Source organism: Sorex araneus, chromosome 5 (genome assembly GCF_027595985.1).
Source record: "Sorex araneus isolate mSorAra2 chromosome 5, mSorAra2.pri, whole genome shotgun sequence".
Lineage (NCBI taxonomy): Eukaryota > Metazoa > Chordata > Mammalia > Eulipotyphla > Soricidae > Sorex > Sorex araneus.
The window spans coordinates 130,001,688-130,029,408 of record NC_073306.1 but is presented as its reverse complement, the minus strand read 5'-3'; the positions used below and the strand labels follow the sequence as shown (position 1 = coordinate 130,029,408).

At 64.3% G+C, this 27,721-nt stretch overlaps 1 protein-coding gene across 2 annotated transcripts in view; it reads left to right on the top strand.

Moving 5' to 3' along the window:
- Positions 1-27,425, top strand: part of ELMO2 (engulfment and cell motility 2) — a 32,604-nt gene extending 5,179 nt beyond the window's left edge. The window contains exons 2-22 of one of the 2 annotated variants that reach the window (XM_055137692.1): positions 6,118-6,241; positions 6,436-6,476; positions 7,061-7,133; positions 7,554-7,604; positions 11,026-11,207; positions 12,600-12,699; positions 13,606-13,757; positions 14,610-14,688; positions 15,628-15,663; positions 17,426-17,476; positions 20,087-20,209; positions 20,568-20,702; positions 21,180-21,284; positions 21,376-21,484; positions 21,598-21,734; positions 22,048-22,211; positions 22,332-22,444; positions 22,537-22,644; positions 23,347-23,429; positions 25,040-25,117; positions 26,276-27,425. In XM_055137692.1, coding sequence (XP_054993667.1) covers positions 6,164-6,241; positions 6,436-6,476; positions 7,061-7,133; positions 7,554-7,604; positions 11,026-11,207; positions 12,600-12,699; positions 13,606-13,757; positions 14,610-14,688; positions 15,628-15,663; positions 17,426-17,476; positions 20,087-20,209; positions 20,568-20,702; positions 21,180-21,284; positions 21,376-21,484; positions 21,598-21,734; positions 22,048-22,211; positions 22,332-22,444; positions 22,537-22,644; positions 23,347-23,429; positions 25,040-25,117; positions 26,276-26,476 — 2,199 coding nt within the window. In that variant the 5' untranslated portion in view covers positions 6,118-6,163 and the 3' untranslated portion in view covers positions 26,477-27,425. The remainder of the gene's footprint in view (positions 1-6,117; positions 6,242-6,435; positions 6,477-7,060; positions 7,134-7,553; positions 7,605-11,025; positions 11,208-12,599; positions 12,700-13,605; positions 13,758-14,609; positions 14,689-15,627; positions 15,664-17,425; positions 17,477-20,086; positions 20,210-20,567; positions 20,703-21,179; positions 21,285-21,375; positions 21,485-21,597; positions 21,735-22,047; positions 22,212-22,331; positions 22,445-22,536; positions 22,645-23,346; positions 23,430-25,039; positions 25,118-26,275) is intronic. The other variant, XM_055137693.1, reaches the window with a different exon arrangement.
- The last annotated feature ends 296 nt before the right edge of the window (positions 27,426-27,721 follow it).

Sequence of the window (27,721 nt, the reverse complement as noted above, 5' to 3'; positions counted from 1 at the left end):
GCCATGCCAGGGCTCGAACCCGGGCCTCCCGCCGGCATGCACCGCATCCATCCAGCTCACCAGCCTGGGTTCAGCTTCCAGAAGCCAGGCTGGAGAAGGCCCCTTCCTGAGAGGGAATGTTACTTGCCCGCCTCCCGGGCCTCGCTGGGAAGTTTGGTCCCGCTGTTGGGAGGTGGAGCAAGTGCCTCTTAGAACCCTGAGAGTTTGGAAATGCTACAAAATTGCCCCGATCTGATTTCCACTTCCTTTCTGGAAGGAGGACGGAAGGCGGGAGCCGGCCAGTCCTGGGAGGGGCTGCAGGAGGAAGGCCTCTGTATCCTGGGACTCTTCTCTGGGGGGCTCTTACTCTCCTCTCTCGCCTCCTGCTGTGTCGGAGCCGTCCTCCTCCCTCCTCCCTCCTGTCCTTTTCATTAGAGTTGGAGGTGCGCGATCTGGTTTTCCAACGGGACACGTTCTAATGATGGGAAAAGAAAAATTCTGGCACTGTGTGGTCCCCGGAGCACTGCCAGGGGGAGCGACACCTCGTGCCCCCACTTCCTCAGCCAGGGGTCGCCCTGGAATGGCACCAGGTGTGGGCGTCCCACAAAAACAAACAGAACTTTTCAGTAGCAGGGGCCGGAGTGATAGTCTAGCCGGGAGGACACTTGTCCGCATGTGGCCAACTCAGATTCCATCCCTGGCGCACCACAGGGTCCCTTCAGTCTGCCGTAAGTGACCGCAGAGCCCGGCACAAGCCCTGAGCCTTGGCCCCCACACTAAAGGCAAAACAAGACTTTTTTTCCCAGTAATGAAACAATGTATCGCTGTAAGGTTGCCAGACCGTGGTCGGATGTCAGCCGGGCTCACAGCAGGTACCAGGGCCCTGCTTAGATGGAGCCTGGCTTGCGGGGAGGAGGGAGGCAGGGCCTTCAGGTAGCCTGCCAGCCGCTGTGCCTCGGTCTGAGTGTAGAGCACGGCTCCTGCCCAGAGGAGGAGCTCGTGGGAAGAGGGATGGGGAGGTCATGGCTGTAAGAGAGTCGGACACAAGCCTTGGGCCCAGAGTGGGGACACGGGGGCCCTTATCTGCATCATTTGTGAGGGAATGGGGGTGTGGGGCAGAGAGAGGAAGGGCCCTCTGTGTGGGGCTTTGCCGCTTGCATAGGAGCTCTTCGGGCAGACGGTGGACTTTGTGCAAAGGTGGAGAAGAAATGAAAGGAACCGTGTAGCCGCCTCCTGAAAATCACAGGCAGTCTGGGGGCAGGGTGGGGGGGGAGGGCTGGCCAGCCAACCAGGAAGACCAGACACCTCCGGAATCCTGAGCCCGTCATTGACGTGGGGACAGGCCATCGTCTGTGGCAGTGCTCTGAGTCTCGCTTTCCGGTGCTCCAGCTGTGGAGGCCATGGTGGCTAAACTAACCACCGAGCCGTGCAGTGGGCCAGGTGTCCTGAGTCCTGCTCCCAGGTGCCTTTCAAAGGACAGCTGGCTGTGTGACTCAGCACGTGTGTGTGTGTGTGTGTGTGGTGCACACCTGGTGGTGCTCGGGGCAGTTCCTGGCTCCGTGCTCCTGTTAGGCCTTGGTGACGGACCTTGTGCAGTGATGGGGATGGAGCCTTGCCCGCCGTGCTCTCCGGCCCCCGAGCCCGCCTCCCTGCTGGGCAGGTGAGGGCAGTCATCCCTGCACGGGGCCAGGTGTGGCACCCTCGGGGTATGGCTGCATGACCCGCTGGTGCCGGCATCCCCGAAAGGTTGATCTGGTTTAGAGCCACGAGTCCCGGCACCGAGGGGGCTCCCCTCGGGGGGAGGGGAAGGGCCGGCATGGGGGCCGCGCACGCACGGAGCTTTCCGGGCCTCTGAGCTGCGCCATGGGCCCAGGGCGGGGCTGAGCCTGTGGCCGAGAATTCTCCGGAGTGTCGCTCTGACAGCCCTGGAGGCTGCTCCCGAGCCCCCCACAGACCCTCCGCTTCAAAGGGAGCCGGTGCCGGGACGGCCTGTTAGGCTGCTGTCTCCCCGGACGTCCGCCGGAGATTCCTCCAGAAGTCTGTGTGTGTGTGTGTGTGTGTGTGTGTGTGTGTGTGTCCTTCAAAAGTCTGTGTGTGTGTGTGTCCACCAGATTCCTCCAGAAGTCTGTGTGTGTGTGTGTGTGTCCACCAGAGATTCCTCCAGAAGTCTGTGTGTGTGTGTGTGTCCACCAGAGATTCCTTCAAAAGTCTGTGTGTGTGTGTGTCCACCAGATTCCTCCAGAAGTCTCTCTGTGTGTGTGTGTGTGTGTGTGTGTGTGTGTGTGTGTTGGGAGGGGTCAGTCTTAAACTGGGGTCATTTGGATGGGAATGAACAGAAGCCTGGGGCATCCATGGAGAGATTCGGCAGGACGGACTGGGGGCTTTTGGGCCCACCAGGCGGGAGACGAGTCACCTGGGCTTCGGCCTGACCCCACTCTCCCCGGGCCCCATCTGGATTCCTCCTGCAGCAGTGCTCCCTCCCTGCCGCGCTGGCTCTCGACTTCTCTGTGGCTTTGGCTGGGCCTGAACCTGCGGGGGAAGGTGGCCGTGACCGTCCTGCCCCTCTCGACCTGGCGGCCGGCCGGGAGTGTCCCCGCCGTGCCGAGAAGCGGCCCTGGCTGCCGGGAACAGGGGCCTCAGCGGGCGCATTTGCAGGCTCCAGAATGGATGTGAATTTTCGGAGCAGCCCAGAATGACTCAACCTAAATGAGGGAAGAGCCGAGCCTCCCAGGGTCGAAACGGGGGTTACTGAGACTAACGCGAGTTCGCTGGTGTGTCTCCAAAGATAGTCTCTGGGCCGGAGTTAGGAGAGATGGGGGGCGGGGACGCTTGTTTCTTAGCAGCAGCGCTGGAACTGGGACGCGGCGCCTTTGGATGAGGGACTTGGCTCCTCCCGCCAGGAGGGTGGTCACGCCGGGAAGGCGCCAGGCCGGCTCTTGGGCCCAGTGCTCACATGTCCAGCAGAGCAGGGCCGGAGGAACCTGGGTGGAGGGGCGGGGGCACAGCCCTGACAAGGAGGTGGAGGGCGGAGGTGGAGGGCCCGGAGTCAGCTGCACGCCTCTTCAGGGACCACCCCCCCCAGAGATGCTTCATCTGGGAAGACGCCCCCAGCCGAGCGTGTCTCTTGGGCGCCCCCCTGCGCCCACATTCTGGAAGGGGGCGCTGAGCCGAGTAACCAAAGGCCGAAATAGTTGGTTCCACCGAGGGGCCCAGCTGCGCAGGGGTGGGGATGGTGGCCCAAAAGGAAGCTGTTTCCTGGGGCTGGGGGAAGGGAGAGAGGCAGCGGGCAGGCCTGGGGTTGATTCCCCCGCACCCTCCTCCCCCCTCCCCTAGAACCCCACCAGGAGGGATCTGAGCACCGAGCCAGGAGTACGCCCTGATTACCGCTGGGTGTGGCCCCAAACTCCAGAAAAAGAAGAAGCCGTTTCTTGGGGGCTGAGGCATGAGGGAGATTCCGAGGGAGGGGCGCGGGTGTGCCTCTCTGGGGGGTGGGGCCAGGAAGATGTTTCTGTCCGGCTGGTTTCCAGTGTGTGGACACACCCCCTCCCGTGGGCGCTGTACCCGGCCCTGCGTGACTAGGCCTGGGGTGGGCCCCAGCCTTAGAACCTGGGGGGAGGTGCTGGCGGACTTGCCTTCAATCCCCGTCACCCCGTATGGTCCCTTGAGCCCCCCCCAACCCCGCCAGGAGTGACCCCGAATATGCAGCCAGGACTAAGCCCCGAGCACCGCTCGGTGTGGTCCTAAAACAAAACCCAAAGACCAAGCAGGTGGGGCGTTCGGGAGCCCTGTCAGCGGGGCGCTGCGTGCTGAGGGCGTCCCTTGCTGGGGTGGACGAGGCGTTCCTGGTGCCGCCGTCACCAGAGCGAGCACTGCAGGCAGGAGCCACGTAAGTGGGACCCGCTTCGGAGAGCGGGTCCAGGCTCACGCGACCCAGTCACGAGGTGTCCTTCCGGCCGGCACCCTTCCAGCACGTGGGGCGGGCCCGGTGGCCAGCCCGGCCGGGCAGCGTGGGCAGAGTCAGCCCGAGTTCTGGCTCCTTCACTGCGTGCGGGCGGGATGGGGGTGGCAGCGTGATGAGCCCGGAGCTTCCGCTCTGCCCCCGCCCCTGGAGACCAGCCCTGCCCGCCCCTGCGCCAGCTGCCCGACCACCCGCAAGCCCGGGGCCCTCGGAAGCCTCCTCCTTCCTACCGTCCTTCCTCCTTCCCTTTCTCCTTCCCTCCTTCCCTCCCTCCTTCCTTCCTTCCTTCCTTCCTTCCTTCCTTCCTTCCTTTCTTCCTTCCTTCCTTCCTTCCTTCCTTCTTTCCTTCCTTCCTTGCTTCCTCCCTCCTTTCCTTCCTTCCTTCTTTCCTTCCTTCCTTGCTTCCTCCCTCCCTCGTTTCCTTCCTTCCTTCTTTCCTTCCTTCCTTCTTTCCTCCCTTCCTTCCTCCCTTCCTTTGTCCCTCCCTCCCTCCCTCCCTCTCTCCTTCCCTCCCTCCGTTCCTTTCTTCCTTCCTTGCTTCCTCCCTCCTTTCCTTCCTTCCTTCCTTCTTTCCTTCCTTCCTTCTTTCCTCCCTTCCTCCCTTCCTTTGTCCCTCCCTCCCTCCCTCCCTTCCTTCCTTCTTCCTTCCTTCCTCCCTCCCTCCCTCCCTCCCTCTTTCCCTTCCTCCCTCCCTCCCTCTCTTCCTTCCTTCCTTCCTTCCTTCCTTCCTTCCTTCCTTCCTTCCTTCCTTCCTTCCTTCCTTCCTTCCTTCCTTCTTCCTTCCTTCGTTGTTTTTTTTTGGTGGGGGTGGCCCCACCCAGGGAGGTTCAGGGGTCACTCTGGGCTCTGCTCTCAGGGGTCAGCCATGGCAGAGCCCCAGGGACCCTATGGGATGCTGGGGATCGAACCCCGGCAGGGCTGCATGCAAAGCAAGTGCCTTCCCCTCTGTGCTACGGCTCCAGCCCCTGGAAGCCCCCGCCACAGGCTCGCCTGCTGGGAAGGCTGCAGAGTTTGGGGTCTGCCGACTTGTGAGGCAGGGCCCCCCCCATAGCAGGTGCGTGGGAAGCACACCCCCTTCCTGAGACGCTGACCCTTCACTCATGGGGCTCGGCCTTCCAGGGCCGCGAGACCCGAGCCCTGGGTCGGGACTGGAGAACGGGGTGAGGTGGGGCGAGGGTTGTCCTGCGGTCACGCCAGAGGAGGGTCTTCCGCTGGCCCCTCAGCAAGGCCCACGAATGGGCCTGGGAAGCTGGAGCGGCTGCCGGGGACCTCGGAGCCAGTGGGGTTGCCTAGGATACGGGTCACATGGGCCCATCTTCCGCACTCGCTTCTCTTCCTTTCACAGGGGTGTGGGGGAGGGTCTTGGGGAAGGTCTCTCCCTCCCCCTCCCTGGGGCCCTGTCCTTGGACTGGAGGGACACGGAGGTGGCATTTCCTGGCCCTTCCCTTTCTGAACTCGGGCATCCCACACAAAGGAGGGGCCCTGCCGCGCCCTGGTGAGGGGGTGGGGAGGGGCAGCAGGAGTGAGGGAGCCCTCCCCCCACCACACACACACGCACGCACACACACAAACACACACGTGCACACGCACATACACACGTGCACACACACACACGCACACACACACACACACACCCGGGGTCTCAGAAGGGGCAGCAGGAGTGAGGGAGCCCTCCCCCCACCACACACACACACACACACACCCGGGGTCTCAGGAGGGGCAGCAGGAGTGAGGGAGCCCTCCCCCCACCACACACGAACACACACACACACACACACGCAAACACACCCGGGGTCTCAGCACAGGGGGCTCCCCGTGCTCTGCGGCATGTGGCTGCGTCCGTCGGCGGCCCCTCTGCTGCGTCTCCACTCGAGGCGCCCGGCCGGGACCGGTGATAAATACGCTCCTGCATCGCGGAGCCTCTTGACCCTGAAATTGAGGCCTCACCCGTGCCGACGGCGCTCCTGGCTGCTGTGCTCTTGATCGATAACCTGTCCCTCTCCTGCTCGCGAGTTGATCTCGAGGGACAGGCAGCACCCGGGGAGGTGGTGGTGCCATCTGGGAAAACACTCCAGCCTCGTAGTTCCAGGTGGTGCCCCGGCACCGCCCGGCTGCTGGCTCTGGCAGAGGGCAGGCGCAGGGCCGGGCCGACCCCTTCCTCCCGCCGACTCTGTCCCCAGGCGGCATCCTGCTGTGTGTCCTGGCGCAGTCGGGCCGTCGGGAGCCATGCCGCCCCCGTCAGACATCGTCAAGGTGGCCATTGAGTGGCCCGGCGCCAACGCACAGCTGCTGGAGATCGACCAGGTAAGCCCAGGAGCCGAGAAGCTGGGGTCGGGAGGGGACCTGGGGTCAGGGCTGGGGGCGGGGAGGGGACCGGGGGTCAGGGCTCATGATGCCTCTGAGGCCAGCCAGCTGGGAGCTTGGCTGGCAGCGGGCGGGGGGCTTCCTGCTGCGTGCCCGGGCTCGGTGCTGCTGCAGCGCCTCTGTCTCCCTCGCAGAAACGGCCCCTGGCGTCCATCATCAAGGAGGTTTGTGATGGGTAAGTGGAGCTGCCCTGCCGGAGCCCCGGCTGGTCCCGCGGCTGCCCAGGCCTCTGGGGCTTTTCCGTGGGGCCCGGCTGGGAGCTGGCCTAGGGCCTCCGGTCAGTCTCTGCTCGTCCCGGGCTGGAGACGCCTGCCTGAGCCCGGGGGCCCCAGCCTGTCCCCACTCCCCTGCAGAAGGCAGATTTCTTTCCTGCGGGAGCTTCGGGCCGCCCCGGCCAGTTCTCGGTCAGGGGCTGCTCTCGCGTCTGGGCGCCCGTCCCTCCAGCAGTACCTGGGGCCCAGCCAGGTCGCAGGTGCGCCGGACGCTCGGGAACGCTTGGTCCTGCCCTTCTCTGGCCCCAGCCCAGCGCTGCTCCTGGACTGTCCCCCATCTGGGCTGGGAGTGACCACGCGGGGAGGCAGGGGGTGGGTACTGGCCGCCTGCACTCGAAGCCTGTGCTTCAGCCCCTTGAGCCATCTCCTGGGCCTGAAAGCCTCCTGCCCCTTCACCCTCGGCCCCCAATCCCCGAGCCCTCGAGCAGCCCAGGTGAAAGTTATCTGTAGCCTCCGGCCGGCAGGCTCCAGCCCTTCTCCTACCCAGGTGGTCGCTGCCCAACCCGGAGTATTACACCCTCCGCTACGCCGACGGCCCCCAGTTCTACATCACCGAGCAGGTGCGTGGGGGGGAGTCCCTCGCCCCGCGGCAGTGCCCCTCCTGCGCCCGGCCGCCCTCCTCCCTCAGGTCCAGTCCTGCCCGAGCTGCTCCCGGCTGTCTCCCTGCGATGCTTTTGTCAAGGAAACGGGCGAGGAGCCCAGTTCCTCTGCTGGAAGGCGGTCGTGGCTCGTGTCCGGCCGACCCGCTGTCACATTTCTGCTTGCTTTGGTTTTTATTGGGGGGCGGGACCACACCTGGCCATGCTCAGGACTCAATGCCTGACTCTTTGCTCAGGGAATTGTCTTGGTGGGGCTTGGGGGGCCGGAGGGGGTGCCGGGGGTCGAACCCGGGCCCCGTCAGCGGCATGCAAGCAGACACCCTCCCAGCTTGCTTGCTTGCTTTTCTTAATTTCGCCTCTTGTCCCCTCTCTGCGCCCCAGACTCGCAGCGACATCAAGAATGGCACCATCCTCCAGCTGGCCATCTCCCCGGTGAGTGCTGAGGCTCGCCCCCCCCCCCCCCCCCGCCGTCCCAGAAACCCACGCTGGCGTCGGGAAAGCCCAGCCCTGCTCACAGAGGAAATGGGCCCCCAGGCCCCTTGGGGACAGACGGCGAGTTGCTGAGGGAGCTACTCACGGAGGGGGGAACTTGCCCTCCGTGTGAGAGGTGCTCCGGGGGCCCTGCCTGGCAGCCGTGGGCCTGGTTCGAAGCCCAGGCACTGCGAGGGTCTCCTGAGCACTCCCAGGGGTGAGTGCCAAGCAGAGAGCCAGCAGCAGCCCTGAGCACCACAGGGATGGTCCTGAAACCTATTGTCCAAAGGAAGCCGGCTCGACGGCTGAGCTCTCCTGCCCCGGGAGCACGGAGACGGCCTGATGGCTGAGCTCTCCCGCCCGGGAGCACGGAGACGGCCCGATGGCTGAGCTCTCCCGCCCCGGGAGCACGGAGACGGCCCGATGGCTGAGCTCTCCCCCCCGCCCCCGGGAGCACGGAGACGGCCTGATGGCTGAGCTCTCCCGCCCGGGAGCACGGAGACGGCCCGATGGCTGAGCTCTCCCGCCCCGGGAGCACGGAGACGGCCCAATGGCTGAGCTCTCCCCCCTGCCCCCGGGAGCACGGAGACGGCCTGATGGCTGAGCTCTCCCGCCCGGGAGCACTGAGACGGGCTGGCAGGAAGGAGCTTTGTCGGAGCCGGTCCTTCCCCCAGGGCAGAGCAGCTTTGTCTGAGGCTCTCTAGAAATCAGCGCCCCTGGGCCCTGGCTAGGCTCCCAGTGTCCCCCGGGCTGTCCCCGGTTGGAACTGCCGTCAGGACTTTCAAAGAAAGTTAGGAAAATACTGTCGTCTGGTGGTTCCCAGGTCCAGTTCTCCACTCCTTTTTTAGCCGCTTTGACAGATTCTTCTTGGTTGCCTCCAGTGAGGAGGCTCAGTGTCTCTTAAGGATAGCCTCCAGCGCCGGGGTGGAGGGGGTGGGGGCGGCGAGTAAATGGGTCGGGGACTTGCCTTGCTCAAGGCAAAACAGAGTTTGATCCAGCAGCCCATACGGTTCCTCAGGTACCACCAGGAGTCACCCCTGAGCATTGCGGGTGTGGCCCCCAAGCCAAAAAGCAGAACAACTGTGTAGCACTGCAGCACCGTCGTCCCATTGCTCATCGATTTGCTCGAGCAGGCACCAGTAACGTCTCCATTGTGAGACTTGCTGTTACTGTTTTTGGCATATTGAATATGCCACGGGGAGCTTGCCAGGTTCTGCCATGCGGGCGGGATACTCTCGGTAGCTTGCCGGGCTCTCCAAGAGGGACGGAGGAATCGAACCCGGGTCGGCCACATGCAAAGCAAACACCCTACCTGCTGTGTTATCACTCCAGACAACTCTGTATTTACTGAAAATAAATCACGCCCACCCAGGGATGCCAGATGTGTATTTACTAGTGGGCTGCAGCACGCTCTCTCTCGCCGCCCATGCTCGGTGGTCTCGGGCCGCTTCCCCCACCCCCGAGAGGCTGATGAGAGAGACAAAGGCAGGAACAAGGGCCAGGCTGGTTGGTGTCAGTTGCAGTTTATTCCCTTCCCGTCTCCATTCTCCTCTGATTCCCCTCCTGCTTCTCCCTCCCCCTCCTCCCCCTCTCGGACCTGCTCCTCACCCCTCTCCTTCGTGCCTCTGCCTCCCCCTTCTACTTCATCCTCCTTCTGGATCCCCCTTCATTCTTCTTCTCGCCCCCCCCCCAGCCCCCTCTTACAGTCTAGTTAAATCCCCAAACATGAGGGCCTGCACACAGGTGTGGTCACACGGTCAGTAGGGTAAAGTCCTTCCCTCAGGGGAAGCTGCTTCTAGGACGGATTCTCATCCAGAAAGACACTCTCCCAAGATGGAAATTCCAGTTATGGGTGTGTTTCTCCTTTCCTTAGTCTAACAAACATATATTCATAATATTAGTCATTTTGTATGGGCACAGTGAGAGATACATTAAACTTATAGAATTGCTCTCCTGGGGCCATCTTGATCTCAGACTACAGTGCTCAGGCCAGATTAGTCTTTCCTATCCCTAGCAGGGTCCTAATCTCGCCGTTACTTTTTGGATCATGACAGCATTTGTCCATGACCATGCTCTAAACTTATAGTTGAGTATTGTGGCTCTTTGACCTGGCCCATTTCAATGCCAGAGTAGTTCACATCTTGCCCTGGGTCCATTCAGTCCCTCATCAGGACCCTGCTTTTGGGGTGCTAGAAACTAAGGGCAACTGAGGCTTAAGTCAGTTGGAGGGAATATTATTCGGACTCAACTAACTCCCAAGTTACAAAGGCATATTATTAACTGTCTTCCTGTGTCTATACAAAAAGGACATTGCTTTAAAGTAAACTTTGCAAAAGGACATAAGAGAAGGAGAAAAGCAGTATTTCATTCAAAAATATAAAATCATAGATTTCTGAGGAATCTGACCTTGCAAGCTAACAGAGTCTGATTAGGGGGGAAAGGTGGCAGACCGGTTGGGGAAGAAAGAGAGCACGGAGAGGAGTTTACAGACAAACGCAGTGGAATGGCAGGGCCTCGGGAGCACTGTGATAAACCTGAGCTCCCTGTGGCAAGGGGAACAGGACCTACCAGTGTTGCCCTAAAATGTCCAGAGCTACATTCCAACAAACAGAGGAGTGGAGGTGCTGCAGGAGCCCTGTGCGGGGTGTCGCCCGGTAAACCTGAGTCTCTGTGGCAGAGGGGAAGCACTCACCCGTGTTACCCTCCGAACAGCCACGGTGAGACCGCTGCTCCCACTGTCGGCGGCTGAGCCCCAGAGAGGGCGTCCTGCCCGCCCCGTCCCTGTCGCTCTGAGACATCCTCAGGGAGTGGGCCGGCCCCTTTTCTCTCGGGGGGGGGGGAACTTTGGTTTTTTTGTTTTTTATCACACCCAGTGGTGCTCAGGGGTCACTCCTGGCTCTGCACTCGGGGGGTCACTCCTGGTAGGACTGGGGGGACCGGGGGCTGGAGCAATAGCACAGCGGGTAGGGCGTTTGCCTTGCATGCGGCCGACCTGGGTTCGATTCCCAGCATCCCATATGGTCCCCTGAGCACCGCCAGGGGTGATTCCTGAGAGCAGAGTCAGGAGTAACCCCTGTGCATCGCCAGGTGTGACCCAAAAAGCAAAAATAATAAAAAACAGGACTGGGGGGACCGGATGGGGTGCTGGGGTCAAACCAGGCCGCTGTGCTGTGGCTCCGGCCCCTGGTGGGCAGCGCGTCCTCTGAAGGGCAGAGTGGTCAGTGGTGCAGAAGGGGTTCAGAGCCCGCCGGCGGGATTTTCCCTCCCAGTTCTGCCGTCCACCCTGAGAGGCGTTTCCTGTGGCCACTCGTGAGGACGCAGCTGCCCGCCGTGAGCGCTTCCCTGAGCAGGTGGCGGACCTTTGGCTCTTGGTCTCCCGCAGTCCCGGGCCGCGCGGCAGCTGATGGAGCGGACCCAGTCCTCCAGCATGGACACCCGGCTGGACGCCATGAAGGAGCTGGCCAAGCTCTCTGCCGACGTGACCTTCGCCACCGAGTTCATCAACATGGACGGCATCGTGGTGCTGACGCGGCTGGTGGAGAGCGGGACCAAGCTCCTGTCCCAGTGAGTGTGCCGGCGCCGCGCCCCCTGGCCGTGCCCTCGGGTCAGCGCCCTGGGTCGGGGCGGGGGGGGGGGCCCGGGGGTTGCCTGTACCGCTGGGCCCCCGCCTTGGGTTCTCTCATGCCAAGAGGCGGCACCTGGCGGCTCTGTGCCGGGTGAGCGTGAGGAAACCGGGGCCCGGGAAGCCGGGACGGGAGCCTCAGGCTCTGCTGGCGACTGGGACTCACTCACTCGGACCCCCGGGGCCTGGGGCCCCTGACCGTTTGCGCACAGGCGTGTGCCCGGAACCACTCCTCGGCCCCCTCGCCCCAGCCTGCCCCCCACGGCACGCACACACAGGCTGCCTCTGTGTGTGTGTCCACACCCCCCCCCCCGCCCCCAGCACCCCCCCCACCCCACCGCCTTCCTCTCCACCCCTCATCCGAGGGCGGAGCAGACCAGAACTCAGCCACACGCCCGCAGCACCTTCGGGAGACGCCAGGGTTAAGACGCGTTGGCGGGGCGCAGCCCCGTTGCCCTCCGCAGGGGAGAAGCAGGCCTCTCCCTCGGGGGCGGCGATGCTCCCGCACTGGGAGTTGGGGCCGTTTAGCCCGTGGCCCCGCCCCTGTGGGATTCAGCCCAGCCGGGCCATGAGTCCTGGGTCTCCGTCATCGGAAGCCTTGGGTTTCCAGCCGAACTGAAACCCCCACACCTCGGGCTGCCAGGAGCCTGGCCCAGAGTCCCTGCCCCCTGCCGACTCCCGCGAGGTCGGGGCCGGGCTGCGTTGGAGAACAGGCCAGGCTCGCGCCTCCGAGGAGTGTGGCTCAGCCCCCGCTGAAGGGGCTGGCTCATGAGAGCACTGTGCCAGTGTCGCAGGGACTGGTGTGTAAGGCACAGGACAGAGGAGACACCCTTCCCACCCTTCCCCCCCACCCCCTGCTCCCTCTGTCACCCTGCCTGGGGCCCCACCCGGTCTCACGGGTTTTACACCTGATGGATCTCCAGTTCGAGAGAGGAAATTTGCACGTGAATCAGTCGCTGCAGCAGGAGCTGACTTGGGGCCAGCTTGGTTCTTTGTCCCACGCACTGTCACCCCTTGGCCTGAGGGGGATGGTGGCACAGAGCTTCCGGAGGGAGCCCCGCCCCTTGCGTGTCGGGGTGTGGCAGCCGCAGCGGGACAGCAGCCCCGTAGTGAGGCGAAGTGGGGAGGAAGCCGTCCTTTCCCCCCCTGGACAGGACTCCTCCGCGTGGGGGCCAGGGGAACGGGGTCGGGGGGCGGCGCCTGCCCCTGTGTCCCAGGGGTGCTCATGCTGTCGTCCACCCCGCCCTCGTGGCCAGGCCTGGCCCCCCCACCCCACCCCGCCGAGAGCCCGTCTCTGAGTCTTGGCTTATCCCGTGCGTGTCGCGGTGTCTCAGCTATAGCGAGATGCTGGCATTCACCCTGACCGCCTTCCTGGAGCTCATGGACCACGGCATCGTCTCCTGGGACATGGTCTCCATCACCTTCATCAAGCAGGTGGGGCTCCCGCCTCCCGCCTCTCTCTCCTCCGCAGGGGGCCCCGCGTGGGAGTCCCGCCCAGGGTGGGACTGGCCACCAGCGAGACTTGGGGTCACGCCAGCCAGGCCACTGGCCCCTCCCCGGGCCGTCCCCGCCCCCACTTCTCAGCTTTCATATGCAGACCTGCCTTCTGCACACGGGATCCACCCACCGGGTTGCCGGGCGGCGCTGAGAGGGGGTCAGCCGTGAGAGGGGGCACTGCTAGCTTTGCCTCTTCTTTTTCCTCCCCCAGTGCCAATATAGAAAGCTGAGCCCGGGGGCTGGGGTGATAGTCCAGAGGGGAGGGCACTTGCCAGGCACGTGGCCACCTCAGGTTCAATCTCCGGCATCCCCTGAGGGTCCCCCGAGCCCTGCCAGGAGGATTCCTGAGCACAGAGCCAGGAGTCAGCCCTGAGCCCTGAGCGTCACTGGGTATGGCCAAAAAAACCAAACCAACACCCCCCAAAAAAACCACACCCCTACCCCACCCCCAGGCCTCACCCCTGCGAGCAGCGCTGTGGGCTGCTAGGGCTCCAGTGCCCCCTGACTTCAAACATTGAACTTCCCGATGTCGGAGGGGTGTGGGCAAGAGTCGGCCGAGCCCACGTTGGATTGGGGGGTTGGACCTGAAGACGTCAGGCCTTTCCCGTCTCTGAGGCCCGCGCTGTGGACGGGTGGCGGTCAGGAGGGGAGGCCGCGGAGAGGACATTCACTCAGCTCCCCCCCACCCCCAGCTCCAGCCCTCCTGGTGGAAACAAGGGTCCCGCCCTTTAACTTCGAGGGGACACAGTGGTAGGGGCGTCCAGCCGAGACAGTTCCTGGCACGTGGGCCGGGGCAGCCGTCAGCGGGGCGCCCTGACTGGTGTCCGCCCTTCCTGGCTGTAGATCGCGGGCTACGTGAGCCAGCCCATGGTGGACGTGTCCATCCTCCAGAGGTCGCTGGCCATCCTGGAGAGCATGGTCCTGAACAGCCAGAGCCTGTACCAGAAGGTCGCCGAGGAGATCACAGTGGGACAGCTCATCTCCCACCTCCAGGTGTGAGTAAGGCCCCGGGCCGCCCCCCGGGGGCTGGTGCCTCACCGCGCGCCCCTTCCTTCCCCTTCTCTCCCACTCTCTGGCCGCCGTCCTGCCACCGTGCAGACCTGATCTCGTCATGCTCCTGCTTAAACTCCCCTGTGCTTTTGGTTTGGGACATTTTGGGTCACACCCGGCGATGCACAGGGGTTCCTCCTGGCTCTGCACTCAGGAATTACTCCCGGCGGTGCTCAGGGGACCCTATGGGATGCTGGGAATCGAACCCGGGTCGGTCACGCGCAAGGCAAACGTCCTACCCGCTGTGCTATCGCTCCAGCCCCTGCATAAACTCATTTCTGAAGCACCTGAGGGTTCACACGCACTCTGGGCCCTCCCCGAGTCAAGAGGCTTTGCCGGAAAACAGGGTTTTTAGTGACCGGGCACCCGGATTTCAGCCTGGGAAGAATGTGGCCATTTGCATTAGTCGCCGTCGCTTTTTCTTTGGGGGGTCCTGAGGGTTCCCACCTGATGGTGCCCGGGGCTTATTCCTGGCTCTACACCTGGAGCTCGCTCCTGACAGTGCTCGGGGGAGACCCAGCCGGGTGCCGGGGCCTGAGCCGGGTCAGCCGTGTGCAAGGCAGACGCCGACCTGCCCTCTCACCTCCCTGACCCTGGTACTTTCCTCACCCGGTCTCGGGGGCACAGCGGGCGGTCAGCGCAGGCCCAGCTCTGCGTCCTGCTCAGGAGAAGTGCCCGGGCTGGAACTGCCCCTCGGGGCTTTGGAGCCTTGCCCCGGAGGGGGCAGTGACACCGGCTGCGTCTGTCACTTCGCTGCCCGGCCCCTAACCCCTCTGCTTCTCTCTCCGTGGCCGCAGCTCCAACCAGGAGATCCAGACCTACGCCATCGCCCTGATCAACGCGCTCTTCCTGAAGGCCCCGGAGGACAAGCGGCAGGTCCGTGGCCTCCTTCCCGTGCCGTGTCAGCCGGCGTGTTCCCGAGGGAGCCACCCCAGCCACCGTGTCCCTGCGCACAGTGATCCGGGCCTTTTCCCCAGCCCCTCGGGGGCGGAGTGGGAGGGACCCAGAGAGAACTGGGGGGAGGGGCCAGATGCTGTCTTCCGGGTCATGGGCAGCTGGTCAGCCTGGCCACAGCCGCTGGGGCTGCCCCTCTGCCGGCCACGCAAACAGGCCTCAGGGCCACTCTGTTGGGCCCGCCGGGGCCTGCCGCGCGTGAGCCCCGGGGACAGAAGTAGGAGCAGAGCCCCGAGCATGGCCCTCGGTGGACAGCTCAGCCCGGGCTCCCGGTGCCTTTCCTCCCCGTCCTCGGCGCCCTTCGCTCCACTCCTCCGAACCATTTCCCTCACCTGCGGCTCGCACCTGGGTCCCTCTGCTACACACCTGTAGTCCTGGGCACGTCCTGAGGACAGTGAAGGCCGACTAGCAAGGAAACAGGGTTGCCAGGCCCTGGGCGACAGCTGACCTCGGCCAGGGCCCCGAGGCGGCAATTTCTGGCCGCTGGTGGGGCTGGTGCCTTTCTGAGACTCAGTTTCCCTCTCCCCCGAGGGCGAGGGCCAGGCGGCACGCCAGCACCCTGGATCTCTCTGCTTGGAAGCCGGGGGGGGGGGGGGTGGGTGGGGAGTGGAGGGGGAGAGAGGGAGAGAGAGCCTGCCTGCTCTCCACCTGCCGCGGTTCACGAGGGCCCGGGCACGTTCCTGAGCTCTTGGTCGGGCCCTGTGGGCGGGCCTGGGATGTCTGTGTGTGGTTCCATGTGTCCCGTCTCTCTCGGGTGCTTCGCTCTCTGAGCCTCCTCCCTCCTGGCCCTGCTCTGCGTGTCAGCCGAAAGCTCATTCTTCCATCTGCTTCTCTCTGTGCTTTTTTGCTTCCTGCCGGCAGGACAAGCACCTTAACCCTCTAGACCTGCCTGTGACTGTAAGTAGCATCCCCGAGTGCCCGAGGGGGGCGGCCAGGCAGGGCGCAGCCCGCGACGCCCAGACGCGGGGCAGGCTGCCAGCCCTAAAAAATCTCCCTGTGGGGGAGGCATCAGGGCGCGCGAGGGGTGCAGGGGTGCCTGCCCCACGGCCTGGGAGTGAGGCCAGTCTCTCGCTTGTCACTTCCTGGCCACGGACGGTGGTTCTGCCAGGGACGATCAGATTTGGAAGTGGCCCATGACTTTCATGTGGGCAGGCCCCCGGGCACCGGCGGCCTTCCGTCCCGTTGGCCCCAGCCTGGGCTGCTTCCCAGACCCGGGGAAGTTTGAAAAGGCTCCAGCCATGGACCCTGGCGGGGTTCGGATGCTGAGTTCTTGGTTAGAGGGAGCCCAGAGAGGTCAGAGAGATCAGCCTTATGAGGCAGTCACACAGGATTAGCGAATCCCCCCAGTGAAGCTTCTGGGCTGAGGCCTCAGCGTGCCCAAGTGGACGCTGTCCACTACTGCCTCGAGGGGCCAGAGAAGCTTCTCGCTACCTTCCTCCTCCACCAGCCGGTGCAAAACAAGACTTCCTGTTCCCAGCGCTGTCAGTGCTGAAATGCGGCTGGAAATGTAGAAGTGAGAGCGCCAGGCCCCCGGGGCCCAGAGACGTGGGCGGTGCCCGGTGTCCCCACAGGAGACGCCTGCATAACAGCCCCCGCAGGCCCATGGATTGGGAAATACAGTCAAATTACAGGGCTGGAGCGATAGCACAGCGGGGAGGGTGTTTGCCTTGCATGCAACCAACCCCGGTTCGATCCCCGGCATCCCATAGGGTCCCTCGAGCACTGCCAGGAGTGATTCCTGAGTGCAGAGCCAGGAGTAACCCCTGTGCATCGCCAGGTGTGACCTAAAAAGAAAAATCGAATTATGATGGCAGTTCTGAAAGTGAAGACACACTAGTTCAGGTTATTGGGGGGGAGGCGGTGGCTGACGTGGGGCGAGGAGATGGGGACCCGTGAGGGGGCGTCAGCGCCCGGAGGGCAGGAGCAGCCCCCTGCGCTCTGTTTGTGGGGGAGCAGCCTCATCTCTGGCAGCTCCTCGGGGTGTTCTGGCGTCACCTCCCTGACGTCCCCTGGGGGGGCGCCAGATCCTCGGCGGTGATTAAACTATCACGTTGCCGTTGCTTTGCGCACAGACAGGGTGTAGAGCAGATGTGTTCTTGAAGAACCGAAAAACAGTCGAAGGGGACGATCGAGGGGGGAGGGGGTCGCCCTTTGGGCTTTGCATCCCCTCGCCAGGAGGCCCCTGGGGCGAAGGCTCATATTTCCCCCGAGTTCTGGGGGCCTGGGGTGCCCCCGCCAGGGTGAGGACCTCCCGCCCTGCAAAGAGCACCCAGAGCCTGGCCAGTCACCCCGTTCTCTCCCGGCCGGGGGGTCCGCGCGGCTCTGTGCAGCTGCAGTGCTGGGGTGTAGGGGGGGTTGCTCACAGGGTGTGGGGGTCCCTGCCGCCCTCCACAGGGCCCGTGTCTGCCGCAGCCGCGCACGCTCTGTCCATCCGCGGCGTCCATGTGCCTCGCCTGTCTCGTGCTCCACAGCGTCTTGCCCTGCCCGGGGCGGGGCTGCCTCGTTTGGTCCCGTGGACACACACACACACACACACACACACACTGAGAAATCCCGCGTCCCAAGCCCCCCGGGTGGCGGGGGGAGTTGTCCGGCCCGTTGATGCCCAGGGGAACGAGGGCGGCCTGGCTCGGGCCTCACGCTGGCTTCTACCCCCCAGGACATGGCCAACGCCTTCGCACAGAAGCACCTGCGCTCCATAATCCTGAACGTAAGTCCACGCCCGCCTGGGCCTTGCTCCCCGTGTCCCGTCCCTGGGCTGTGGGTGACCGCTGTTGCTCCAGTCCTGCTGTCATGATGGAAACGTATATTCGAGGGGCCGGAGCAGCAGTACCGCCGGCCATGTGCTGGCCTTAAACGTGGCTGATGACCTGGGTTCGAGCCCCGGCACCCAGGAGGGTCCCCTGAGCACTGCCAGGCGCGATTCCTGAGTGCGGAGCCAGGAGGAAGCCCTGAGCACCGCCAGGTGTGCCTCCCCGCACCAAACAAAAATAAATGGGATTTGTGTCAAGTGGGTGGTCACTCCGAGGGGACTTAACGACCACTCCAGGACACCCCTCGGGCTGGGAAAGGTGCTTGGTTTTGTTTTCAATCATGCCGGGGACCAGCACTCACCCCCTCCCCGGGGCCCCTGCAGTCCCGCTGAGCCCGGGCCCTGGAGACTTCTCCGCCTTGGTCAGCCGAGTGTGGCCTCTCACGTCCGTCCCACTCGCACCAGCCAGGAAAGGCGCAGGCTGCCGTGTCCCTCCACACGCGGCTTTATCCGGGGGGTGCATTTAACTGTGGGCCCACAAGAGACCGCCAGCCCAGGTGAGCCGCAGGGGGTGGGGGCGGGGGGCTCTGAGCAGTGCCTCGTCTGCCCGAGGCTTCGGGCCAGTGGGAAGGATGGGTGGGTGTCAGAAGCCCACACGGGCAGGTGGTCGAGGGGCGCAGTTGGGAGGGCACCACGCAGGAGCCGGCCAGGCTGGCGGGGGCCGGGCGCCCTGTGAGGAAGGCCCCCAGCGGACACCACACAGACCTGCAGGGACAGGATGTGGGGAGCTGGGGTGGGTTCAGGGTGGGGGGGAGACAGGAGAGCTGCCCTGAGGCCCGACCCTGTCCCTGTGGTCCCACCGTCTGTGTCGCACCGTTGAGGGGATTTCCTCAATGGGCACCTGGGAGGTCCTGCCTCTGTGTGTGTGTGTGTGTGTGTGTGTGTGTGTGTGTGTGTGTGTGTGTGTGTGTGTGTGTGTCAGGGAGGGAGGGAAGCGTGGGGTGGGGCTTCCGGTCTCTGCCGCAGCTTGGGATGGGGGGAGAGGGAAGGCCGGGGACAGGAAGGGGACAGTCGTCAGAAATGAGGTGAGGCTGGGGGATGGGGCCGTGAGGGCGGCACGAGGAGTGGGGACATGACACGTCCGGCCTGACGTGTCTGAGCATGGACTTCTGAGTCTCTGGGCCCCGACTCCGATCTCAGGCCACTCCATTAGCTCCGGGCCTCCCCCATCTGCTTCTCTGGACCGAAGGGTGGGCAGAGGACGGACGGGCCACCGGGCTGAGAAGGACCGGGAAGCCAGTGCAGTGCCCGGGTGCCCAGCGCACAGGACCCCGAGTCTGTGCATGGAGCCAGCCACTGTGGCTCGAGGCAGACAGAACCGCCAGTGCCAGACTGCAGACACAGCCCCTTCGCGCTGGCCTCCTCCTGGCTAACACACACACACACACACACACACACACACACACACACACAGAGAGAAGGCTGCTGGCCTCCTCCTGGCTAACACACACACACACACACCCCCAGGAGGCTGCTGGCTAACACACACACACACCCAGGATGTTGCTGGCCTCCTCCTGGCTAACACACACACACACACACACACACACACATACACACACACACACACACACACACACACACACACACCCAGGAGGCTGCTGGCCTTCTGGCTAACACACACACACCCCAGGACTGACGGACACACCACACACACACACACACACACACACACACACACACACACACACACACACACACTCCCCCCCCCCCAGCCAGGAGGCTGAGGTAACACCCGAGGCCTCAGCTGTCGGGTGTCGAGAGCCCATCCGGAGCAGACACCGCAAGCAGTAAAGGTGCTGAGTGCCACTCAGAGCCCTGAGGAGAGCATGCGGAGAGGATGGGGAACACCCCCTCCCTGCGCTGTGGCCAGGTGGCAGCCGCCAGCCACGTGTGGCCACTGGCCCTCACCCGTGGCCAGAGCACCCAAGGACGTGCCTCGTTCCACTGATGTAAACGGCCTCGCTTGAGTCCGAGTCGGAGAACAGGCAGGACACGGCGGGCCGCGTGTGGGGCCAGAAGGCATGGGGAGGGCCGGGCGCTGGCGGGCATTGGAGGGACCCCAGGAGGAGGGGCTGCACTGGGGGGGGCACGTGGAGAAGGGAAGGAACACAGCCGTGACGGGGGCGGCAGGGGGCGTGTGAGGACCTTGGATGGATGCCCCCACCCCCCAGGCGCCTTCTGAGCGAGGGTCTCGGTAGCATGAGAGGAAACGGCCTTTCCTGAAGCCGCGCTGTGGGGGCAGCACCTGCCGCGTCTGAGGGGGGCTGAGAGCGACGAGACGAGGCCGGGAGGGAGGCAGCCTCCACCACGGCCGTGTCTGTCTGTGGTCCTCGGTTCCATCCCAGCTCACTGGCAGCTTCCGCCTTTCCTTCCACCGCTCGGCCCCGTGCAGCCCAGAGCAGTGCGGGGTCCGGGGGAGCCCCCGAGCCTGCAGCCAAGCGGCCTGTGCACGCTGCAGCCCCTTCCCCGGGGCCCAGCGAGTGACGCCGCATTTGCTCCTCGCAGCACGTCATCCGCGGGAACCGCCCCATCAAAACCGAGATGGCCCACCAGCTGTACGTGCTCCAGGTCCTGACCTTTAACCTGCTGGAGGAAAGGATGATGACCAAGATGGACCCCAATGACCAGGCAGGTGCCGGGCCCTGCTGGGTTTCGTGGGTTCTCGTGGGTCCCCCCCCTCGGTCCCTGTGTCCAGCGTATCTCGCTGAGCCAACTTCCTGCCGGCTGTTCCCCGAGCCCTCGGCCTTCCTGACCGTGAGTGACACCTGCTCGGGGCTGCTGGGCTCAACAGGCCTCGTGGGACTGCACCCTCGCTCCCTCACTGCCTTGCCCACTGGCTCTGTCTCCCCCTTTCTCAGTGGGTGAGAGGTCTTTGGGCCACTCCTGGTGGTCCCTGGGGTGCTGGAGATGGACCCTCGTCGGCCGCATGAAAGGGGGGTTGTCCCGCCCGCTGTCCCCTGGCCCCATGCCGGTCTCCCCTTCCCAGGCGCAGCGGGACATCATCTTTGAGCTGAGGCGGATCGCGTTTGACGCCGAGGCTGACCCCAGCAGCGGCCCCGGCAGTGGCACTGAGAAACGCAAAGCCATGTATACCAAGGACTACAAGATGCTGGGGTTCACCGTGAGTCCCCCGCGCAGGCCGTGGGCCCACCCTGACAGATCGGAGACCCCACCCCACCCCCACCTCCACAGGGCAGCCCACAGCTGACCAACGGAGAAACAGGAGGGGACCCGGCGGTTGTTCAGAGTTAGGCGCCACATTTGGCCCCGTGGCAGGATCTGTCAGTAGGACAGGAGGGTCCCTGGGCCGCCCCAGGACAGCGGATAAGGTGCTTGCCTGGTGTGGGGCTGACCCCAATTCAACTGCCAGCACCCCACATGGTCCCTTGAACCCTTGGAGCACTGGGACCCAGAGTCCCCTGAGGGGAAGCTGGAGTGGCTCTTTGATGGTGGGACAGGCGTGGCGGGGGGTGGAGGCAGCACCCATGTGAGCGGAGCCCTGTGTGCTGTGCTCAAGGGGAGAATGGAGCCCCCCCCCCACGACGTGCCCTGACACCCGCTACCTACCTGGTCTCAGTCGGGTCCATCTTTCCCCCAGAACCACATCAACCCCGCCATGGACTTCACCCAGACGCCCCCCGGGATGCTGGCTCTGGACAACATGCTGTACTTGGCCAAGGTCCACCAGGACACCTACATCCGGGTAAAGGCTGGGCCCAGCCCTCCCCCTGCCCAGTGCCCCGGCGCCCACCTGGCTCCCGGCCCCTCTCACCGCCCCCTCCCCGCCCCTGCAGATCGTCCTGGAGAACAGCAGCCGCGAAGACAAGCACGAGTGCCCCTTCGGCCGCAGCGCCATCGAGCTCACCAAGATGCTCTGCGAGATCCTGCAGGTCGGGGAGCTCCGTAAGTCGCCGTCCCCCCCCCCCTCCCGCCCCCCGCCGCTGGACCTTGGCGCCCCTGCTCCCCACCCACGTGGTCCTGCCACCGCACCCCAGCGCGCCCCCTTCCCCCCGCAGCGAACGAAGGGCGCAACGACTACCACCCCATGTTCTTCACGCACGACCGGGCCTTCGAGGAGCTCTTTGGCATCTGCATTCAGCTGCTGAACAAGACCTGGAAGGAGATGCGGGCCACGGCCGAGGACTTCAACAAGGTTGGTGGGCGTGACCTGCGCCTCGGCCCCGCCCCATCCCGCCCCCAACCTCGGCAGCGTCAGCCCTGCTACTAGCCTCTGCCCCGCCCCCCAGCTCGCTCCGCCCCGTCCACGCCCCTTGGACTTGGCCACGCCCCACTCCAGCCCCGCCCCCAGCCTTGTCCCGGCCACGCCCCTTTGGCCTGGCCCATCCTCTGCCCCAGCCCCTCAGCCACACCACGCCCTGGCCACGCCCCCTGCTCAGCCACACCCCATCCCTGGCCACGCCCCCAGCCCTCCTGCTGCTCACCGGGGCCTCTTCCCCGCCCTGCAGGTCATGCAGGTGGTCCGCGAGCAGATCACCCGGGCTCTGCCCTCCAAACCCAACTCCCTGGACCAGTTCAAGAGCAAACTCCGGAGTCTGAGCTACTCGGAGATCCTGCGGCTGCGCCAGTCGGAGCGGATGAGCCAGGACGACTTCCAGTCGCCGCCCATCGTGTGAGTGCCCGGGTGGGGCCCACTCCCCACTACCACCCCACCCACCCCTCCGCGGGCGCTCCCCCGGGAGGCCGGCAGCCCCCGTGACCCGCGCCCTCCCGTGCCCCATGCCCACCGCAGGGAGCTGCGGGAGAAGATCCAGCCCGAGATCCTGGAGCTCATCAAGCAGCAGCGCCTGAACCGGCTGTGTGAGGGCAGCAGCTTCCGCAAGATCGGGAATCGCCGGCGGCAGGGTGAGGCCCGGGACCCCCCACCCCGAGCCCGAGCCCGCCCCTCCCAGCGGCCGCCTCCTCTCTCACCTGCTGGTCCGGCCCGTTTGTTCCAGAACGGTTCTGGTACTGTCGCCTGGCGCTGAACCACAAGGTCCTGCACTACGGGGACCTGGACGACCACCCGCAGGGGGAGGTGACATTCGAGTCACTGCAGGAGAAAAGTAAGGGCCCTGCCGTCTCCCACCACACCGGGCGGTGCTCAGGATCACGCCTGGCTCTGTGCTCAGGCACTCCGGAGGGTGTCGGGGATCGGACCCGGGTCAGTCCTGTGCAAGGCCAGAGCCCGGCCCGCTGTCCTCTCGCGCTGGTTCCGTCCTTGGCACTACGGGGCTGGGCCCGGCGTCAGGCTGTCTCCAGCCGTGCCTGGCCGGGGCCTGATCACCTCCTGGGAGCTGGTAGTTGGGGCTCGGCTCTGTGGCCTGGCCCCCAGCACAGGCTGGGGAAGGCCCTGGAGCCTGGAGATGAGAGGGTGGGGACAGACCCTCCGTCCCCGGGAGCAATGGGCAGGACTGCTGGGGGCTCCCCGGCCCCGCCCCTCGTGCCTGCCTCTGGGATCCTTCTGGGAAGTAGAGTTGCTGTCGCCTGCCCCTCGTTAGAAGGGAGGGCTGGGGCACTCTGCAGATCCCACTAGCTCTCTCTGCCTGCTGGGGGCGCGGCAGGTCACAAGGCCCCTGGGTGGGCCCCAGCTTGCAGGCCAGGGCCGTGCTCAGTAAGAAACAAGACGAGGGGACGTCACGAGCCCTCCCCGGCAGAGCCGAGGCAGGCTGGGGGTCCGGGCAGCTCCTCCCCCTGGCCCGGCCTCCAGCACCCACTGGCAGCGCAGAAGCCCCCAGAAGCTAACGCCGCCTCGTCCCGTCCCTCAGTTCCCGTCGCAGACATCAAAGCCATCGTCACCGGGAAGGACTGTCCCCACATGAAAGAGAAGAGTGCGCTGAAGCAGAACAAGGTGAGGGGGCCCCGGGACAGGGCCGGGCCAGAGGGGCAGGAACCCCGAGTCCACACACCAGCACCCTCTGGGACATTCGATGCCCCCACGCACGCACTCGCACCCACCGCAGGACGCTCGGCTCGGAATCCTCAGCGCTCCCAGACGGGAACGTTCTCACTGAGTGGGTTCAGTGACAAGCACCATCCTGCCCCTTCCCTCAGTGCACCGAGGAAGCCCTGCGTGCCAGGGCTGTTCGGAGCGTTGGGCCCGAGCGTCAGGCTCTCACCCCGCTGAAAGCACGGAGGCCGTGCCTAAACACCCGTCTGGCTCCAGACATTCTGTCAGTGTTTGGATTTCTACGGGTTGTCCTAGAAATGTCCTGACTTGCTTTTTTGCTGCGTATAGACTCGTACTCTGTGTATGTATGTGTGTGTGTGTGTGTGTGTGTGTGTGTGTGTGTGCATGTGAGTGCGCATAAGTGTTCTCTATCTCCCTCTCTCTCTCTTTCTCTCTCATTCACAATACCGATTCAAGACACACACACACACACACACACACACACACACACACACACACACACACACACACACACACACACACACACACACATACACACACAGTGACTATTCTGGGAACTCCCGGCCCTCCCTCTAGCTCTCCTGCCTTCCCTCTGTCTCCGTGCACTTGGGTGTCGAAGAAGCCAACTCCCAGCGTCGTTTCCCGGGGTCGGGATTCTTGCCAGTGCCCTTCCCCTGGGTCTGCTGTAGTTTGCTCAGTCCCAGCACTGCAGCTGGTTGAGAGATCCAGTCGCTGAGCCCGGCCAGGCGGGACCCCTGTCTCTGTGTGACTGCCTGGGTGGGGTGGCATGTGGCCTCTGAGGGACAGTCCTGAGCCGCCTCTCCTCTGCGTGGGCCAGCTGGACCCTCTGTTAAAAGAGCCAGCCGCCCCCGAGAGGGCCCCCGCCGGGACCCGGGCTGAGTGGCGTGGTGTCCCTACTGCCGCACTGTCCTGGATGCCGGGGTTTAAGCGAACCCTACTCTTCCACCACAGGCTGCTGGCCGGCGGTCGGGTCATCCTCTCTTTGGCCAAAACTTGCTTTTGTTGCAGTGGCTCTTTAGACTCTTGGTCTGTTTTTATTTGGGGGCCACACCCAGCGAAGCTCAGGGCTTACCCCGACTCTGCACTCCGGAATTACTCCTGGTGGTCCTTTGGGGGACCATACGGGATGTTGGGGATTTAACCCGGGTCGGCCACATGTAAGGCCAGCACCCTTCCCATTGCACTATCGTTCCAGTCCTCTTCAGACGAGATGGGGCATGTTCAGGGTGGCGTGGCCGTAGACACTGGCCCTGCTCAGGTTCTCCGTCATGACCAGGCCGTCTCTCTCAGGCCACGGGCCCTCACGGGCAGCGGCGGTCAGACCCTCCCTGCCGAGAAGCTGCTCTCTCTCTCCACCCTCACAGGCGTCACACTCCTCAGGCAGGTGGTTACGCCGATCGCCACTGAGCCCCGCCTCCGGCCACAGTGGCGCCGTCCCCATCCAGACAGCCAGTCCAGTGGCCCAGACCTTGGTGTGCGGCGCCAGGGCGGTCGGGCTGGGCCCTCACAGCCCCCTCTGCTCTCCTCAGGAGGTGCTGGAGCTGGCATTCTCCATCCTCTACGACCCCGACGAGACCTTGAACTTCATAGCGCCTAATAAGTACGAGGTGAGCGGCAGGGGCCCCCGGGCGCCGGGGCAGGCGCTTCCCGGCTGAGGTTCCCGCACCTCTCCTTCCCGCACCGCCGGCATGTGGCGAGCTCCCGGAGCTAGGGGCCTGCAAGCCATGGAGACCTGCCGGGTTCTTTCCTGCCCCTCGCCTCCGCACGCGCCTTTCTCCGGCCTTTATGAGCCCGTTAATGATATGTTTCCTTCTTTTGGTTTTTGGCTTTGGGGACACCCCTAGTGATGCCTGGGGCTCCTGGCTTGGTGCTCAGGGGTCACTCCTAGCAGTGCTCTGGGCACCGTCAGTCACAGTGCCAGAGATCCAGCCCACTGAGCTCTCCAGCCCTGTAATTGCAATTCTTAAATTACAGTTCATACTATCTTAACCACCTTAAAATGTACATCCCTGGGGCTGGAGTGATAGCACAGTGGGTAGGGCATTTGCCTTGCACACAACCGACCCGGGTTCGAGTCCCAGCATCCCATATGGTCCCCTGAGCACTGCCAGGAGTAATTCCTGAGTGCAAAGCCAGGAGTAACCCTGTGCATCGCCAGTTGTGACCTCCACCCCAAAAAAAACCAAAAAACAAAAAAAAGTGTACATCCCTTATGAACACTAGAAGGACGGACCTGAGAAGTAGCACAGGAGGTACTTGCCTGGTGCGCGGCTCCTTTGGGGCGACCCTAATTTGATTCCCAGCACCACACATGATCCCCTGAGCACCATCAGGTGTGGCCCCAAAACAAAACAAAAATACTGGGCTAGAGAGAGTACAGTGGGCAAGGCTCGTGCATGCGGCCGGCCTGGGCTGGCACCCCCAGGAGCAAACCCTGCATACAGGGCCGAGAGTAAGCGCCGAGCTCAGCCAGGTATGCCCTCACAAGCAAAAAAAAAAAAAAAAAGTTGATCTTTTGCAAAAATGAATGACACCATCCCGATTGGTCCCTGCTCTTCTCCCAAATGCTTTTTATTTGGAAAGCGGGATCTCCTTGCATTAGCAGTTTTACTGTTGTGGGGGCTCTGGCAGTGCCCGGTGGCTGTTGGGTGGGGGAGGGGAGGGGCTGCTGGGGCTCGAGCCCCCAGATCACTCTGGTTGACGTGGAACAGTGCGGGGGGGGGGGGGGGGCCTGGGCAGTGACCCTTTGCACCCCGCCCCTGCAGTACTGCATCTGGATCGATGGCATCAGCGCCCTGCTGGGGAAGGACATGTCCAGCGAGCTGACCAAGAGCGACCTGGACACGCTGCTGAGCATGGAGATGAAGCTGCGGCTGCTGGACCTGGAGAACGTGCAGATCCCCGAGGCGCCGCCCCCGGTGCCGAAAGAGCCCAGCAGCTATGACTTCGTCTACCACTACAGCTGAGCTGCGGCGCGGCCGCCGGCCCGGCTGGGCCCAGGAGCGACCCTCGGTCTGGTGCCTTGTCTTCCGTTTGTACAGAACCTGCAGTGACCACTGGGCAGCTGGTCGGCCCACCCGGGGCTTCCTCTCCACTCAACTCCCCCTTCCCCAGCACCGCCTGAAGGGGACCCAGGAACCCGGCGCCCTGGGCTGCCGCTGGGTGTCACCACAGCCCCCAGCCCATCTTGTCAGCCCACTGCAGGTCCAGGCTGGACCCAGACGGGGACCCCAGGAGCCTCTGCCAGCGGCCGGGGCGGGGGGGCAGCTTCTGTGCCCATCTCACACCCGGGCTCCCGTGCCAGCTCGTAGCCGCCGCCCTGGCTCTTCCCTGCCCTCATGGCTCTCCGTCCCTCCCCCCAGCCGAACCAGACATGCAGGCCCTCCCGCTCACCTCCGGCTAGACAGCAGGGCTGGCACAGAGGTCTCCCTGCCCCGCCCCCACCCCCCACCCCCCACCCCCACCCCCCGCCCTGCATTTGTCGCTTTTCCTTCCTGGGGCAGGAGGGGCCCCAAACCTGAAGACGCCGCCCCCCCTGGTCTGCTGTCCTCAGGGTGTTGGCCTTCCCGCGCCCGCCCTGGCACTGTGGTTCTGTGCCCATGGCTTCAGGGGCTGCCAAGGCCACAGCTGTGTCAACGGCATGTCACCTCCCCCCGCCCCCGCCCGCACAGCCGCTGCCGGGCACCTGGCACCGGCGGCCACCGGCCAGTACTGCCTGGGAAGAAGACTGTTCTCTTTACTCTCGGCCATACGTCTACAGACATGTATATATATTTATACGAGACCTGCCCACCCCAGGATGGGCGTGTGAGGAAGGCAGCATTGGAGGCCAGTTGTATTGGTACATAGCAAAGGGGCCCTTCTGGGCGTGCCAGTAACCTGTTTTCAATAAAGACTCTTTCACTTACGCACTGAGTGTGGGCACCCTTCATGCCCAGCCCCAGGTGCCACACCTGCTCATGCTGGCACCAACCCCCTACACATACCCCCTTCCTGCTCTGCACCCTCAGCTCCCCTCACCCCTGATTGGGGCGCCCACAACCATGACCCCTTCCAGGGCGCACACCGCTGGGCCCTGTTCTATGTAGCCTACTTGGGACAGCACCTCCGCTTGGAGTCCCCGTGAGCGAGCCCCTGCCTTCCCCTGCTGGACATGGGGCCAAGGGACGGCGCATGCACTGTGCCCGCGGGAGTGGTGCCCAGCTGCCAGC